Raw genomic sequence first — 18,830 nt, 5'->3', positions numbered from 1 at the left:
TGTCCAAATATGCCACGGGATTGATTGTGATTATTTTACTTTTCCATCTGAGCGGTACAGCAGAAAAAAATCTCCCAAAGAATGAATCTACAAACCCCACCCTGTGACCTACAGGTAGTTATTTGATTATTGTGAAATTGAGTTGGCTGTTACTCTTTAGAGCTGTGTAAGTTGCAATAAATCATGCGTGTTTGAAAATTCCCTCATCTTTTATTTTTCAATGAACATTTTTTTATTCCCATTTGATAACAAAATAAAAGAATACCATAACGTGAATTGTTCTAAGATTTGGTTCTACCGTAACCAAACCATTTATGCAACATCCTTGCTATAGAATTCTGAACCATACTGGATACTTTTTCATTATAGTCTCCGTTCAAAAATTGCAAGAAAAAAAAATGGATTTCAGAACGGTAAACATTCTTAACAACCCGTTGTTGATATGGTCGGCACATCGAAAACAATAATCATTATGGTCCAAACTTTATCCAGCTATAATCCACTTATGGTCGAACGTACTATTGTAGCTATGGTAAAAATTGGAGCATAGACCATTTTCGTTAATGTTTCTTTGTGGTTTGGATTTATGCGGGTTATTGGGCCAAAGTACCCCCATTGGGTAGATGCAGCTCTCTCTATTTTTGACAACATTCGTGTGGGAGAAAGAGAAAACCGAGAGATTTTGGGTTGAAACTATAATCGATATACTTAATTTTGGGTAAAGTAAACTAAAAAATTAGGTAAAAATATGTTTCCGTGTAAACAAAAACTTTTCTCAAATTTGCGTGGTACTTGAAACGTGAAGCGCTCAAGAAAAATCTCTCTTTTTTACCAAAGTAAGTCCAGTATGAGCGAAGTGTTACTTTTACTTGCGGAATAATTCTGGACAAACATTTCAAAAGGGCACATCGACATTGGTAAACATTGGCTTTGCAAAACGCTGTTGAGCCCAATTCAACTCGATCACGCTAACCAATACCACTATCAGGAAGAGCTACTCGGAGCCGCAAATCAACCCAATTTTGACCTTTTTTTGACGCAATTTGGCTCTTCCGTAAGATAACCCAAATTTGGGTTAACTGATATATACCTATATATTAGGTTGTTTCCATTTGACAGTGGCAAAACAAACAACTCAGTGCAAGAAAGAAAAAATACACAGCGTTAACTTTCGAAGTCTCCGTAATGGGTTAAAACAACTAAGCTGATTATAAAACGAAGCCAAACTTTGAATTTTCAAGTGCACAAGACTGGAGAATCTGACAACAGTTCGCGTTGAAAATCAATCAAATTACTTGCTTGCTGGTGGTTACCAATGAGATGAATTTTCAACGCGGAGCGCTGTTTGGTTCTCAAGTCTTGTGCTTTTGAAAATTTGAGGTGTGGCTTCGTTCTATAATCATCTTAACGGTAGGTAAACTCGAAAGAACCCAAATTTGGCTTATTCCATTAAACTTCGACACTGGGTCGGTGTGTCTCTCTCTGTTTTTGACAACATTGCTGTTGCGAGAGAGGCAAAACAACCCAACCGTGGGTAAAAACTAAATGCAGTGTACCCAAATTTGAGTAAAAAGAACTTATTTTTTGGGTAGTCTGATTTCTCCGTGTAGGACATCAATCTTTCTGATAGTGGTGTTAGTTTGCGTGGGCGGGCTAAAAAGGCTACCGCGACGTTTCTGAAAAAAGACGTCTTGAGCCATTTTCAAATGTTTGTCCAGAATTGAGCGGCACATTTTTACGTACACGGGAAAAAATTCTGTGGTAAAAATAACTATTTTAGTTGACTACGCCCATTCTTAAAACTACCATGGAATTTCAGACCAATTTACTATGTTTACGGTACCGGTACCCCACCGCATTACTGGTATATTTGACAGAAATAATTTACAACAATCTGATTCCAACTACAGACATGGTAAAATCAAGCGCATTTCTGGTCTGCTGAAAATTGCCGGTGCGAGCGCTTAAGTTAACCCCCTAAAATGGTAGTTTTTACCGCACATTTTTTTTGCGTGTACAGAAAAATCAGGTCCGTCCCACTCCGGCTCAGGTTGGTTACCACTTCTAATACTGCATTTGGTCCCTCGGTAGTGCAAAAGGTACCCAAGTTTGACAGATCGCAGTACACTTTTCACGACACTCTAGATTTCCTTATGAGCCATAAAATTTTAGGCAACTGCAAGGGACATGGAGGTTTTTAATGTGTCTTTGGAAAAATACAGCTTCATTTGTTTTTTTTTTCAGCTCAAGTAAATTCGATAGCGGAATCATTCATTGGCCGTTTCTTGTTCTATCCTTTTGCACAGTACTTATGATCAGCGTACTAGCTATATGTAACTGTTCAAAAATGTAATAACGCTGGAGGGAGTGGGTGGTTATACCCAAAATGTTACAGCTCATACAAAATTTTCAAAATATTCATACGAAAACTGTTACGAGGGGGTGGGTGGGTGTCAAAAATGACCATTTTCGGCGTTATAAAATTTGTGAACAATCTCTATCCTTTTGCACAGTATTTACAAAGACAAAATAAAGACCTTCCCTTGCAGTTGCTCAAAATTTCAGGGCACATAAGCTAATAGAGCAAAAACAAAATGCCGTGAAAAATGTACTGCGATCTATCAAACTTGGGTACCTTTTGCAGTACCAAGGGACCAAATGCAGTACTAGAAGTAGTGCCGTTGATAAACTGAAGCAAACTTTGAATGGTTTCGTTCATCATTCCATTCGCGCATTACGGTTACCTTCCCGCATAGAAATTTACTGTACCTAGAAAGGTTCAAACAGTATTCTAACCATTGTTTTTGTTGTTAATAATTTATAATATGTTCCACATATGGTGTTTTTCATATGGTAGAATCGTAATATAGGTTATAGGCAAGGGAGCATCAAAAGACGATTTTCCCGTAGCTTACAACAAAAACACGTTGAAGATAGTTTCTCCTTTTATTTAGTGGCTTACACAATTGTTTACTCATTTACTTGCGTATTTCTAGGAATCGTGTAATGTTTTAGCAATAACACACTAAAATCAATTCCATCATTATGCGCCAGGTATTACTGTTACATTAATAGGTGTTGTCCATTTATTTTACTCTATGGTTGCACTGTGTGAAGATATTGAAACTCAATAGAACCACAAGTATTGTGCATTTAGACAAAAATTGTCGAGAGGTCGCTGGCAAACTGGCAGCTTTGCTTACTTCCGATACTGTTTTCTGTTCAAATCATATCATTTCGCAGCACTGCAGCTAGCAAATCAAAACAAAAACATCGTGCAGGATGACACACAAATGATTGTGAAAAACTTACTGTGGAACTTTTGTCTAGCCTCTTCAAGGATCATGACAGGTTCACGGCTGTAAAGGTCCACCAGCCATTCTCTCATTCCGCCACTGAGTATCTCAAGCACCTCTTTTCACTGTTTTTTTTTTTCCTATAGATTCCATTTTATTCGTAGGCATTTTGTCGGCGCACTGTTCTCGGAATTTACTTCCCTTTTCTGCTAGCCAAAACAAATTCATTCTCATCACAATGTAGCTGCCAAATTCAAATGTCAAAAAACTTCGGAAGTCGGAAGTCTGGACTTCCGAACTTCAATTCAGTGCTGGCGACATAATATTGATGTTCGGCCTCCGATGGCAGCCTAAGTGAAAATCCGAGAGCCATGTTTACGTTCGTCTTTGCATTGAATGTTAAGTTTTGAATTTTTTTCTATTTCTCGGTCATATTTGTTTGAATAATATCAAAATTCACCGCAGTTAAACATGAAGGTACGAGCGCATGCATCTTTAGATGGCACCAGAGAATAACCAGTGTTCTGTTCACAAATCTACAGATCATACTTGCCGCTGTGTGGATGAAATAATTCAAAAATAAAACCACAGACAAACAGACGTCACACTCTCATCATTGTCCATCGACCACCTTTTTAACGGTCGATTCAAATATTTTGTAGGTGGTCAATCCGCCACCTGCAGCACTCGCATCAGGGTGGCCACCGAACCGGGAAAAACGGGAAAAGCGGGAAAAAGACGGGAATTTGAATCCATCGGGAAAAAGACGGTAAAAACCGGGAATTTGAGATGGTTACCGGGAAAACCATTTTGAACGAACATCTTCAAGCTTTAAATTTACAAATCACCAAATATTATTTGTAGAAAGTTGATATGGTTTATGATATTTCCATTAAGACAGATGCTTATTGAACAAATAACATTTAAATATTAATGATTCAATTACTCGTAGAAATAGTCTACTTTGCTACATTAAAGTTCTTCAAATTGGTTGGTAATGTTTCAAAATCGTTTGTTTTTTTTCTCTCACTAGCAGGGCTTGATTTTTTCACTAACTTTTGACTGAAAGTTTTGAATCAGAGTTTCAAAACTTCTGGCAGAATTAAACCTTGAACAAATTGGATTCATAACTTTCTCTAGTTACTTTAATTTAGCGAGACTTTGTTTCATCCTCACCTTAAACTTTATTTGCTTTAGTGAACTTCTCTTTTTTATGAAGTAAAAAAATGTAAGATTATAGATTATAGAAACATTTGAAATAGTGTAATATGATATACAAGAGGGGCTTATCTATACCCAAGTAACCAATAAGCCGTAAAAATCAGCACCAAATCAGTTCTATAGTCGATTTAAAGGCATGACCAACAAGGCTAATTGGCACTATATCGTGATTAAGGGCCGCTCAAAAGCCACTTTTGGCGAATTATTAGGCCGATAAACGGCCTACTCGTTCCAAGTCCCTGAAGTGAGAGATGTCAAAAATTTTATAGCACGTGGGTGGAGGAAAAAGAAAAAAAAAAGTTTGTTTATTTCATGTATCTTTCTTTCTATTTCTGTCTCATCCAAGTCGTTTTGTGTCATTAAATAAAAACAAGATTTCATTAAACATTTTAGGACCCAATTGCAAATTTTTGATAAATTGTTTTTCAAATGAACATCCTATAATTGATACATTAAAATCTTTATTTGAAATTAATCCTACTAACAGACTATTGAATTCATTTATTTATTGTTCTGCAGAAAATATTATTCCAAATTTATCTGTACATTTTCATGAATATAGCATGAATGTTCATTCTTTTCAACCAATTGTTGATTTATCTTTACTTGAAGAATTAAAACAAATTTCTTGCCATGCTTATCCCCGTTATGCCCCATTGTTATTGAAACGTAAATTTATTGGGGTAGATAATGATCAGATTTTTTTCACCGATGGAATTGAAAATGTGGCTGGGTTTGGTGTATATAACTTTCAATTGGTTCATTTTTATAAATTAGAATCTCCTTGTTCCATTTTCACAGCTGAATTAACAGCTTTATATTTTACATGCAGATTGATAAAAAATTATACACCTAATATATTTGTGGTGTGTTCAGATAGCCTGAGCTGTATTCAAGCTTAAAATCCATTAGCTTTAACATCAAATCCCATCATATAGTTTTATCAATAAAAGGGCTATTATATGATTTATACTCTAGAGGATTTGTTATTAAATTTGTTTGGATTCCAGCTCATTGTAATATTTATGGTAATGAACAGGCTGATTTATTGGCAAAACTGGGTGTTTTTCGTGGACAAATATATAAACGCGGTATTAACTATTCGGAATATTTTACTAATTTGAAAAAAACATTCAATAAATGATTGGCAAATTTCTTGGAATACAAGTGACCAAGGTCGATTTTGTTATTCCATTATTCCGAAAGTTAAAGTATTTCCTTAGTTCCGACATCTTCCTGTTGGACGTAATTTTATTTGTTCTTTTTCCAGATTAATGTCTAATCATTATATTTGTAGTAGTCATTTGTATCGCATACATATCACTGATTCAAATATTTGTGAATGTAATAAGTCATATGAAGACATAGATCATATTGTTTTTGAATGTTGTCGTTTTGATGCACCTAGAGAAAAATTACTGGAAAATATAATTAGTTTGGGTCTTGATATTCCTGTGTCAGTTCGAGATATTCTGGGAAATCATTCATTCCCTATCATGAAAATTCTATACAAATTTTTGAATGAAATTTCTTATCGTGCATGATACTGCTCGTTTGTTTTTTTTTTTTCTGGTTTTACTTTCAGAGACAACAATTTTGGCACTCATCCCATCTAATCGATTGGCTCTTTGGATACGTGCTTGTGAACATTCATACTGATTGAACATGGAAGACTTCGGCTCCGCTATGGACCGATTCCGGGAGAGCCTTTATTTAATATATATTATGTTATAACGTTATTCGAAACTGGTTTTGTGCCTTTTTGAGAAAGATTTCATTGGAATATCACTCAAAGGGGCTTTTCCCTCTTTCAAAATTCATAAGTTAAAATAAATAAATAAATAAATAAAGTGTAGATCAAGATGGGCATGCCGTTTTGCCGTTGTGCCGCGTTGCCGTTCACATTGTGCTTGGGGCCTTAGAAACGCATCTTGAAATAACATCAGATGATCTATACAGCGCGTTACTTCCGACACATTTGCGAATTGGACCAAACAAAAATTACATTTGACAGTTCATTGATTGATTCGAGGAGAAATTATTTCCGAACTGTCAAATTTAAGTTCGGACTAATTTTATTAGCCCAATTGGGTTCTAAAACTTTTAATAAAATCTTGTTTTTATTTGAAAACACGAAAGAGCATGTTACTGCAACTACTTTAGCATTTTTTCCCGCTCAAATAGCGGCTACATCATATTTAAAGTTTAATTTAAAAATTGGGTTCATAAATTAACCTTGACACTTTTGATCATGCTTGACATTCGCTTAGTCGACAAAAACACCACAGGGGTTTTAGTTTTAACACTGGGGTTGTTCCTATCTGACATTTCGGAAGGGACACGGAAAGCAAAATACACCCACAATTTGTTGATTTGTTTTTCAGCCAAGGGGTGTGACACAATCTACAGAAACATGAAAACATGTGTTTTTGGCCTAAACCTAAGCGTTTGGCACTAAAATTGGGACAAGCCTTTAGGACCATATTGAGACAGACCCTAAAAGATAAACACCCTACCAACCAGTCTTCATAATTCTTTATATTATGTCGCCAGCACTGAATTGAAGTTCGGAAGTCCAGACTTCCGACTTCCGAACTTACTTCCGAAGTTTTTTGACATTTGAATTTGGCAGCTACATTGTGATGAGAATGAATTTGTTTTGGCTAGCAGAAAAGGGAAGTAAATTCCGAGAACAGTGCGCCGACAAAATGCCTACGAATAAAATGGAATCTATAGGAAAAAAAACAGTGAAAAGAGGTGCTTGAGATACTCAGGCTGGTGGACCTTTACAGCCGTGAACCTGTCCTGATCCTTGAAGAGGCTAGGCAAAAGTTCCACAGTAAGTTTTTCACAATCATTTGTGTGTCATCCTGCACGATGTTTTTGTTTTGATTTGCTAGCTGCAGTGCTGCGAAATGATATGATTTGAACAGAAAACAGTATCGGAAGTAAGCAAAGCTGCTAGTTTGCCAGCGACCTCTCGACAATTTTTGTCTAAATGCACAATAGATCTTTGACCAACGATGGCGATCGCTAACGGTTCAAAACGAATCTATATCGATCAGGCCCATGACAACCATATATCGATACACAGTGTTCTTCGTAGCCAGTATGTCCCGGGCGATAAGTGAATATCGCCCACTGTCAGTTGTAAGAACTGTGAAAATAAAGACCATTGCTTTGTTTAATTATTTGTTATGGTTTGATTATCAATTTTTGATATTGTTAAATCAGCTAATAATGTGCCAAAAAGTTGAAGCACAGTCAACATTTCGATGGTTTTTGAAGGAGAGTAAACATTAAAAGGCATCCTGCAAGCCTCCAAGCAAGCAATCAGTGATTTGATTGCTACTCTTGCTCGATTATGGATCATAAACATTAAACAAAACTTCGCATTCTGATTGCACTCTCGATTCAAATTACCCGAAAATGAGTAAACACATGGAGATGTTGACTACGCTAAAAGTCGTCCAGTGCCATGGGCCTGATATCGATCGCTATCGAAAATCACTGACTGGTTGACCGGGCAATTGGTGAAATGGTTCACATCCCAAATTAGCATGTTGTGTGTAGTTGGCCCTTTTAATTTCCCGCCTCCCGCAACATCTGTCTAAAACTGTTCGAAACTGTTCTACCGCGGTCATGCAACATCGTAGCATGAAACCTCTTGAAACGTTCCACGCAATTTTATAACCCAAAAAGTTGTCCACCCATCGCATCGGTTCGTGAAATTCCACTGATTTTTTGTGAATTTGCAGTTGTTTTCATAAGTTTTCGCTCGCGTTAATCAGCTCAAGCGATTGCCAAAATCGCGGGTCACAAAATGTGCCGAAAATTGTGATGATATTGGTCGATTTAGTGGGGAAAATATGCACTGGTAAAAGCTGTTTTCAGTTCGTGGCAGTCAGCCGATTGTTGGCGAAAAAAGGAGCGTAAAATTCGAAATCGGATGCAACAGCAGGGTAAGAGGAAGAGCACGAAGAAGTAAACGCAGTACCACAACAGAGGGAAACAGTGTCAAATTCGCGGTTCTTCGTCGAAAGAAGGTGGAAAAATTCTATACGTAATCAATGCAACTTTGAAGCATCGAAGGTAGGTAAGTGTAGTACCTACGTAGAAAGATGCTAAAAGACCAGTATTTTGTGTTTTTTTTTCTCGGCGCTTGACCGATGGATTCGTACCCAGTTTAGGTATGCTGAATTGAAGCTTGGGAATAATTTCGTATTCTATCCGATTTCAGTGTGAGTGAAAGATGATAACCAAAACCAGCAGACTGAATTTGAGCAACAATGAATCGATTGGAAACACTTCGATGGTAAGTAAATATTTTTTTGCAACTGTAGACAATCCTTTAGAGATATCTTACAAACTCGTCTAGAAATTTGTACAAAAAATCCTCTAAAGAATTAAAGAAATTTGTCCAAAATTTGATCTAGGAAATCAGACGTAACGACCTTCAGTAATATCCACAGGATTTATCCTTGAATTTTTCCCAGAAATTATTCCAGGATTTCCTCCAGAGATTTTTCCATTGATTTCTCCAGTCGTTGCTCTAGCAAGCCTTCCAAAGGTTCCTATAGTTTTTTCAAGAAAATCCTCAAAGGTTTTTGAAGTAATTAATTAGCAGATTTTCCCAGGAAACTCTACAAGAAGCTCCAATATTTTAGTTCTTCCTACAGTTATTTATCATATGGATTCTTTCATGCATTTATCAGCGGCTTACCATCTAGGGATTCCAATAAACACCTTAGCAATTAATCTAGAAAGTCCATCATGACTTCATCAGAAATTAGGAAGTTAATTTTAGACATCCTTTCGAGATTTCATAAAGAATTGCTACAGAGGTTCATTTAGATATCAATATAAGATTTGTTTTAGAAATTCATTCCGGATGTTTTAAGGAATTTCTCCAATAATTTCTAAAAATAATCCTTTGCATTTTCCTGGAAACATTCCTGGATAAATTCTTTGAGTATTTCCTTGGGTAATTTCTAAAAAAAAATCTGAAGGACTACCTGAAGGAATATTGAGAGGAGTTTTTGTAGTAGTTGTAGTTTTGTCGTCATTTTTGTGGATATACTGCATTGAACAGTTTTCCACACAACATGATCAACTTTGGTGGGCTAGATCTCAGCTGTTTATCAATCGTTTTTTTTTTTTGATAACTTTGTTTTGAATATATTTAAAGTTCAGCAGATATCTATTGTTCATCTTTCTTAAAGAATGTCTTCAGTTGTACAACTGATTCTCGATAAAATCATTACCGAATCTACCAAAATCGCTCTGCTGCTCTAGTTTCGCCAAAAAGTACCGAACGGGAGAATTGTAACTGACTGATGTAATTGTATTTCTGGAACAAATATTTGTTTTGCTTTTGGACAAGCCCGTCCAACCTTTTTGAACCGTGGGCCAAATCTCAGCAACAAAATTTGGTGAAGGGTCAAATTTGTTTGTAGTTCACGAACAAACTCATTTTCGAAATATCAAACAAAAGTCATTGTTTTTTTCATTATTTTGGACATATTGTAACAAGATACTTACTGATGAGCACCTTACCGAGGATTTTGTGAAAACTAAGTAAGCAAAGACTTCTGTCAGAATACTACCTGTACCTGAAATTCCTGCCAGGACTTTCAAAGAATCATGTTCTAGATTTTGTGAGAATGCTGCCCAAGAGATTGCGAAAATGGGTTACATGCATGCCCTGATTCGCTACTCTCCACATAGTCAAGACTGGTAGCGAGTCACTTTTAAGTGACTTGGTCACTTTTTTGAGGCCAGTCACTTTAAAGTCTCTTTTTTGAAGCCATTTCAACTAAAGTCACTTTTTTTGTCAAAAAGTCACTTTTTTCAACTATTTTGAGCTAATTTTTCGGGAGAAAATTTTGAATCGGCCTTCTTAATTTAGAATAAGTTTTAAGTTAGCAGGGTGTCTACTACCTGAAAAATCCTGGAAAACCTGGAATTATCAGGGAATTTTATTCAACCTGGAAAAAACCTGGAATTATCAGAAGATTTCGGCTATACGCAGGAAAAAAAACCTCGAACCAGTAATTATTATGGCAGAATATGTCCTTTTTGTAACACAACATTTCTTCAATAAAAAAAAATTCGGCTGCGCCGCTATTACAACTAGAGGTATTCAGTCAATTCACTTTAAGTTATTTTCAATATTCCGAATTACTTTGTTTAAATAAGGAAGTAGGACTAAGAATTGCTAAAATGGGAAAGGCAAATACGATTCCCAGTACTAGTTGGGTATCTTTCATAAGCATATGAAATAAAAAAATATTTGTAGGAAAAGATTAAAGCTAGTAAAAATAGTATATTTTCAGGTAAGCAGATCTTTTTTAAAGGCTTGGATACTATTTCAATGCATATCTCTAAAAAGTGTTTATTTTTAGTTAAGGTCTCTAATGACATTATAATCAATATGGTATCCAAAGTCACTTTTTGCCATAACCCTCTCTTTCCCATGGTAGCTCCAGAGCTCAATTATTTTTGACGAACTTGAGGCAAACCGAACCAGAGGAATACTATGCATTAGTTTCTACAGTCAACTCTCCATAACTCGATATTGAAGGGGCCATCGAGTAAGGGAGGTATCGAATTATGGAACACAAAACCAGTGCAAATGCGATCCAAGGGACCATCGCAGTAGCCATGAAAACCAACTTTTACTGTGGTTCTCTAACTCGATATCGAGATACGAAATATCGAGTAAGGGAGAGTTAACAGTAGATTATGATTCTATACTTATCAGATTAATCCAAAAGTCAACTAACTTTTTAAATAGTAAAACTATTGGTAAGCAATCAGTTTACTATTGTAAAACAACCAACAAATTTTAAACTGATTTTGAAAAAAATAGACCTTTGAAATATTGTTTTTTGAATTACTTTTTATAAAAACGCTTTTTTATAAAGAAACTTGCTTGCAATGAATTCTGGTGCAACATTCTAGAGGCTCCAGAAAAACCTTCAGATACTATTACGTAACTATTTATCCAGAGATTCCTTCTGGAATGCTTTCAAGAACTCCACCAGAAATGCCGCCAGCAATTTTTCAATAGAAGCTCAAAGGAATTTCTTCTCAATTTTATACTTAAAATTTTAGAGCATTCCTACGCTACTACCTCCAGTAATTTTCATAGAGATTACTCTGAAGAAAAACTCTCAGTATTTCCTCCAGATCACTGATTCTTTCACAGATTTCTTCAATCGCTACTTCTAGGATTCTTCCCGCATGCCCTACAGAAGTTTTTTCCCAAAGGTTTATTATAGAGTTTTCAAAAAAAAAAATCGACATTTTTACAAGAAACCCTACAATAATTCCTACGCCTTTTTCATTTATTCCAGGCATTTTTATAAGGATTCTTTTAAAAAAATCATCCATAATTACTCTCCGGAATTTCTCAAAACTTACTTAAGGTGTTATTGGATAAAATCTTTTCCAAGACTTGCTCGATGAATTGCATCTGGGATTCCTCATTAGATTCCTCAAGAAATTTCTCCAGCATTTTTTTCAAAATATTATTACTGCGGCTCAAACACATCACTGATATTTTTCAAATACAGTTTCCAGACCTGCATGGATTCTTTAAAATTTCTTTCAAGGTTCCACACTAGTTAATAATGCAGCAATTATTACAGTTACTGCCCCGACCATTGATGGATTAATATGCTTTTAGAGCATAGCAATTTATCAAGAATTCGAGAGATCTTTCAGTGATTCTCGTAGGTATTCATCATTATAACTTACACAAGTTTCATCAGAAATTACACTAGGATTTTTTTTAGAAGGATTTTTCAAAATTTTTCACAAAAAATATGAAATTGTTTTAAGTTTAAGTTTTTTTCGTTCGTGATTTTTCTTAAAAAAATAAAACATATTGAATACATTAAGATATATAAACGATTCTTAGAAAAATTACATAAAAAGTTCGTAAAAATCACAAAACAAACTCCTGAAGAGGTCTTCGAAGTAATAATAAATTTACGGCAAAACGAAAAGTTACTTGTCGTAATTGCATGAGGAAGCCTTAGAATGGAATATCTTCCATTAAACTTACTGATGGAAAATTTCTTCCTTAGTCGGCGTTTAAAGGACGCGGTTTAAGCAGTATTCCAATCAAATTCGATCTTCTGTCATCATTTTATTTGAAATATCGATTAATGCATAAAAATATTGACATTATTAGGTAGAAATGCTGGAGTTTAAATGGAAATGTGAAATGACAAAAATTTTAATTTTACAAATGTTCCAAATTCTTATTAAAATTTCCAATATAAAATACTTTGGTAATATAAAAGACACACAATTTTGAAAGTATTGAAAATCTAATTAAAAATAATCCTTTTTTAGTAGATTTTCAGATTTCAGACGTAAACATGGTAGTTTATGTTTGAAAAAAATCTAGGTGATATCTTGTAAATTTGGAAGCACAATAAAAATGTCCAAATATGGTACTCACCTACTACCTGCAAAAGATCAGTTGGAATATTCCCTATCATAATTGATGTTGATCGTAAAACAGTATACTAGAATTGAAATAAAATTGATTACGGCTTGCTTTTCAAGTCACTTTTAGTCACTTTTTCGAGAATAGAAAGTCACTTTTTAGTCACTTATTTCTCAAATTTGGTCTCTAAAATAACTTTTTTCGGTACCAATTCTTGCTACCAGCCCTGCACATAGTAACGCACATGCGCTAGTGTCTATGCACGAAAAATCGCTGAAAGGTAACGCGAAAAATATGTATATGGCGAAATGCATCTAACGAATTATTTCTCAAAATTGGAAACTTTTTTCGAAAAAAATATTTGGTAGTACATTATGATAATGACTATCACGCCTACCAAATATTTTTTCGATTGATGCTTTCATTTACGAGAAATTTGAAGTTAGATGCCTTTCCCCATACAAAATAAAACGAGAAAACTTCTGCTGATCAACTGTGGCCAAGAGCAAAGCAGGTAATCCATTGAGAATCATGTGCAGGAAATAATCTTACCTAAGATTTATTTTGCAAACCTGTCCAGGAACCTTTGCAATTGCTGTCTAGTATTTTATATGAATTCTGTTCAAAATGATTTTTGTGAAATTTTTGTTAATAACAGATAATTTTGCCCAGGATTTTCCTTCCCAAAATTGTGTGAAACCAACGCTTAGGAATTTGTAAGAATCCAGTTAGAATTGGTTTGACCAATTTGACTTACAACTTTTGTTAAAATTTGATGCAAATTTACATTATGAACTTCAAATTTTTACGATGAACAATTCTAACTGCTATTCAAATTCTGAAGAATAAAAGCATAGAATCCAGCTACTGAACAATCATTTATTCCAGTTCAACTTGTTAATAAAACAATGGCAATGGGAAATTATATCTTAATAATTATATATTTATATCAATAATGATATTGTGTTTTATCTCTACCTCCGTCTAGGCTTGCCCATCTGGTCTTTTTTGTCGTTAAAAAGTGTCGAATTCACCAAGTGAGAAAAGCCACTAAAATAAAGATAAATAATAATGATAATATTATGTCTACCTATTCTTCATTCATTGATTTAGTTGAATCGTTTCTGCTGGTTTCAAACTGGAAAGTATTTACAACTTTCTGTGTCTAAATGCCCCGTCCCCCCTGTGTCTAGATACTCAAATTGAAGCACAAATGACAGTGTTGTTAGCATTAATGCAAGATGTCCATCTATCCGGGAAAGCGCGGGAATCACAAATGATTGGAAAAAAAAATCAGGAAATACCCGGAAACTTGGATAACACACCGGAAAAATGTGTATTTCAAGCATCAGATTACTAATTTGTTTCGATTTTTACAGGCAAAATAAGATTTTTTTTTCTAGGATGTGCACGACTGGCGACTAACTTTTGGTCAGTTGTTAGAGAGATAGTTAACGATTAAAATCCTTGAACGAACCATTCATAGAAGGGTATTAACCCTCTCTTTCCCATGGTAGCACAGGTGATCCACCAATTTTCAACAAACGCTAGCTAAACCGAATTGGTACGAGTAGCTCAATAATTATTGGAATAAATTTATACGCTCATTTGTCTTATCAAACATCGAAATAAGTGATCTAAGGGTCAAACTATTGAAAAACAATCAACTAACTATTGAAAAACAATCATTTTTTTTTATTGTGATTTTGAATAATATAGCTTATTTGGAACAACTTTTGTTCAATCACTTTTTTTTAGAAACGCCATTTTGATAGTTAAATTGTCGAACAAAGCTGTGGGAAAGAAAGGGTTAAATGATTCCTGACAAGGATTTTGACGAGATGCTTGTTAGATTTCCATTAAGATTCATTTCATTTTTTTTAATGAGATCTTAGCTGAAATACTAACGGAAATCGAACCGATGATTTACTAGCTTCTTGAAAGTTATTTCGGAGAGATCACTGAAATGGTTATTAGTAGATAGCAAATAAGGCTTTTAGTGGATTCTAAAAAAGATCCTTGGCTGATATTGCTTAAAATTCTTAGTAGATTCGTAGAGGTTGGAAAAAGCTAAGCCAAACAATATGTTTTGCATAATTCTTTGGAATTCTACTGAATTCCATTTGATGGATTTCTGGGATTGTTTATGATACTGATTCTTGATGTAGCCTTTTCTGGATTACTGGTTTGACTAGTCCTTGAGGCCCATGACGAGATTTTGTGTGGATTTCTCCAATTCACAGCGATTGCTTCCAATCATCCCTTACAAATTTCTTGTCAAGTCCATTCAAAAATTCATGGCATCATCTTTGATGAATAAATAAATAGCAAGATCCTTTAGTACTCATGACCCGATTTTTGTTATGGTTTTCATAAAATGTAATCTTGGATTTTTTGGCTAAAGTTTCAGTCAGCTTCATAGGCGAACAATAACATGTAAGGTACCGCGGGGCAAGTGGGTAAATGGGGTAAGTGAAAACAATTGATATATTTTACTGAATATGTGAATTAACGTTTTAAACTCATGCGTAAACCTTTGAGGTCATTGAGAACATTACGATAGGTAAAAGATTTCTGGGATTTTTCAGCCATTATTGCATAATAGTAACAAGTTGGCGGCGTAAAATCTTATTTTAATATTTTCAGTGGAAAAAAGTTGCGGAAAATAATGTCCTGTACCACTACTTAGTTGTCCTCTGTGACAGTTTCAAACTGCAATAAAAAAAGTTTTAGAATTAATTCGACGTAGACCTAAAAATAACTAAATTTAAACACCGTCAATTTTCTTATCAGGTGGGGCAAGTGAAAAGCTTATCATTAGAGATTGAATTTGTGTTTTCTCTTTAAGTAGCCATAAGTAAACATGGTTCGCAATTATCATAGAAAAACATAACGTGCTGATAATCCAAGAAACACTATACTAAAGCGTTAAAAGCTATTAGAAATCATGGAACTTCTCTAAAAGATGTTGCCAAACATTACAATATTAATATGTCTACTTCGGGCAGCGAATTTAAAGGAAGACGTTGACTGAAAAGTTGCAATATTAGAGAACACACGGAAATCTCGTGGAATGTCTATGTAAAGCTAGTTCAAAACATAAAAATGGGGTATATGTGTATCGACATAAAAAAAAGTTTCTAAATACTTTATTGAACGATTCCGTTCGATTTCTCTTGAAGAGTTATCCGACGTCATATCCGATTTTCTTAAAAACAAATAACGAGCGGTGGAAATTCTGCAGAGCAGAAATGCAATTGCTGTCCCATGATGTAAGAACTAACATTGGAAATGTTGCAGTTATAATGTTGTCGAATCATTTCAACAAACATAACTAAACTGAAGAAAATTCAAGTAACAAGAAAACAGTTTTCTTTGTTTACATGTTACTTATGTTATTGTTCATTGGGACGCATTAACAAATGTTGAAGGTAGTAGAAAACGTGAATGTAACTGTTAGTTTTTGGATTTATTGTTCGAAACGATAAACTTTTCACTTGCCCCACCTGTGGGGCAAGTGAAAAGTAAGGAGACAGTTTTCAAAAACTTTGTCTGTACTTTTTTCTTCAATTTTACATAAAAATCAATTTTAGTATACTGCTCATATTTGGTGGGAGTCAAGCTAAAAAATATACACGACCTCATTTGTTTTAATTTAAGGTCTCTAGAATTTGAAGAATCCCAACCATGTGAAATCCATTACCCACTTGCCCCACGGTACCTTATTTGGAGATATCGTACCTTGGAATCCAACATGAGAACAAGAATTTCTCCAGAAACCATTCATGGGCCATGTCTAACGCATAATTCCGAAGGCATTTTTTGAAGGTTGGCTATTGAGGTTTGTACTTTTGCGGAAATGTTGTCCAAGTTTAGATGTACAGATTTTGTAGAAATATAGTCGAAGTTTAGATACACAGAGCCAACATTTGTTAATATAATTCGAAAATTATCTGAACTTCCTTTGAATTCTAGGGGGAGAATGGTCTTTTAGATATTGCAACAACTATTTCAAATCCTCCAAACTTGTCCATTTTGTATAAAAAAAATCAATATCAAGTCACATGATCAATTAGTCATCTGTTTCTTAGATTTTTGAGCATCCGGGAAAAATCCGGGAATTGGAAAACTGATTTTGATCACAGACTCTGATAAACTCTGATACCTATTATGCAGAGGCGTCGCGTGGCCTAATTATCAACCTGTGCACTTCTAATTTATGTCGAATTCGTTTTTGAACCTAGGTTGGGACTGGCGCAACCTGTTCTGAACCACAGTTTCAACCCCAACCCGATTCAAGTTCGACCGAACTACAATTTGCTTGACGTTGGTTTATTTATGTGTTGATAACCGACCCAGTTCCTAAAAGCGGAAACAACATTTTATATATATTATACATTTTTTTGTCATTTTATATATGTCATTATTAGGTACACCTTGGATTCAAACCATTTTTTTCTAAGGTAATAAAATGTATAATCAATCTTTACTAACCTTCGTTTTCAAATATATTTTTTTTCTAGTCTTTCAGTTGTTTAAAAACATTTATGATTGCAGATGCTAATCGGGTTGTTTAGTTTCATTTTTTCACTTTTCCAATTTTAACAATTAGTCATCATTATGGGGAAATTGTAAAATTGCATATGAAAATAATTCAAATTATGCGGGTCATCAGTTTCGATTTATAAAGCACTGGATTCTAACTAATATTGCAATATAGAGTTAGTGATCATAACCCACATATTTTTACATAGAATTAATACACGATCGTTCGCTTCGTGTACTTGGTGCACGCATCAAGAAAATTGCTCGCTTTTAAGGGGGCAGGATCCGTCATTGATTTCGGAATTTTCAAAAGCAGTTTTTTCGTTCAAAATCAAGAAAATTTACACGAAAATGTGTTCACTGTATTCTGTTCCCCTCCCGAAACACTGTGAACACATTTTCATCGAATAATGTTTAGTTTTGAACAGGAAAACTGCTTTTCAAGTTTCGATGATTACGATGACGGAGCGTTGATCGTTAAACCACACCACAAGCGTTATACTGACGATGACGGTACGGAGGGCACGACCGCTTTTCTTCTGATTGACCATCACAAGTACCACCGCGCTAATACTGTATGCTGGAAGTGAGGTTCTTAACCAGTATTCAGTGATGGGAATGGTAATAGTAGTAGGCTTGAATTTCGCGAAAATCACGTGGCTTTCCCAGTACAGTAGTTCAAAAACGTGAATCTCAACAGGTAGCCTATGTTGGGTGCATGAATTTTCTAAATCATTAGTGTCATTGAAGGCTCTAAATGCGGGAAATGCAGCGGGAAATAGAACATTTCTCGCGGAACATTACTAAAAGACCTATGTACAAATGAGAGATTCTCTCCTCTCTCGTTCTCTTTCGATTATAACAGTGGAACACTAAAGATTTTGGGAAGTTTTTCACTATAGATCGAAAGTCAGTTTCCTTGACTAGCGTTTCATACAAAAAACGCAACAGAAGAGATTAATGTGACTCAGTTATTAATGAAAGAGAAAGTAAACAAAGAGAGCCTCTCAATGTTAGATAGGTCCTTTAGTAATGTTCCGAAAAAATTTTTTTTCTACAGTAATTTTGGGTTGCCCTTAGTAACGGGTGTTTTGCGATTTTCAAGGCTCTTTGCCTACAGCAGCGGTAGGCGTGAATTTCACTGGCTTCGCTGACTGCGATTGGCTTTGTTTGGCTACTGTAGAATGAATTTCAGATTTTTTCCCAACCCTGCCAGTATTGTACAAAAAAAAAACGCGCGGGCCCTGAGTCTTAAACTTACAGAAACTTCTTACCGTCAGCCGTCTAAAAAATCACGCCAGTACTCC

The 18,830-nt window shown here is 35.0% G+C and overlaps 1 protein-coding gene across 4 annotated transcripts in view; it reads left to right on the top strand.

Annotated features, from left to right (window-relative positions):
- Positions 1 to 8,185: 8,185 nt before the first annotated feature.
- The window catches only part of LOC5572767, a 29,133-nt gene continuing 18,488 nt past the window's right edge, over positions 8,186 to 18,830 (top strand). The window contains exons 1-2 of one of the 4 annotated variants that reach the window (XM_021841953.1): positions 8,186 to 8,609; positions 8,758 to 8,832. In XM_021841953.1, coding sequence (XP_021697645.1) covers positions 8,770 to 8,832 — 63 coding nt within the window. In that variant the 5' untranslated portion in view covers positions 8,186 to 8,609; positions 8,758 to 8,769. Of the gene's footprint in view, positions 8,614 to 8,702; positions 8,833 to 18,830 lie in introns of all 4 variants that reach the window. The other 3 variants (XM_021841954.1, XM_021841955.1, XM_021841952.1) reach the window with 3 other exon arrangements.

The sequence above is a fragment of the Aedes aegypti genome, chromosome 2 (genome assembly GCF_002204515.2).
Source record: "Aedes aegypti strain LVP_AGWG chromosome 2, AaegL5.0 Primary Assembly, whole genome shotgun sequence".
Taxonomy (NCBI): Eukaryota; Metazoa; Arthropoda; class Insecta; order Diptera; family Culicidae; genus Aedes; species Aedes aegypti.
Note: the sequence above shows the minus strand (reverse complement) of the source record. Positions and strands in the feature narration are given on the sequence as shown.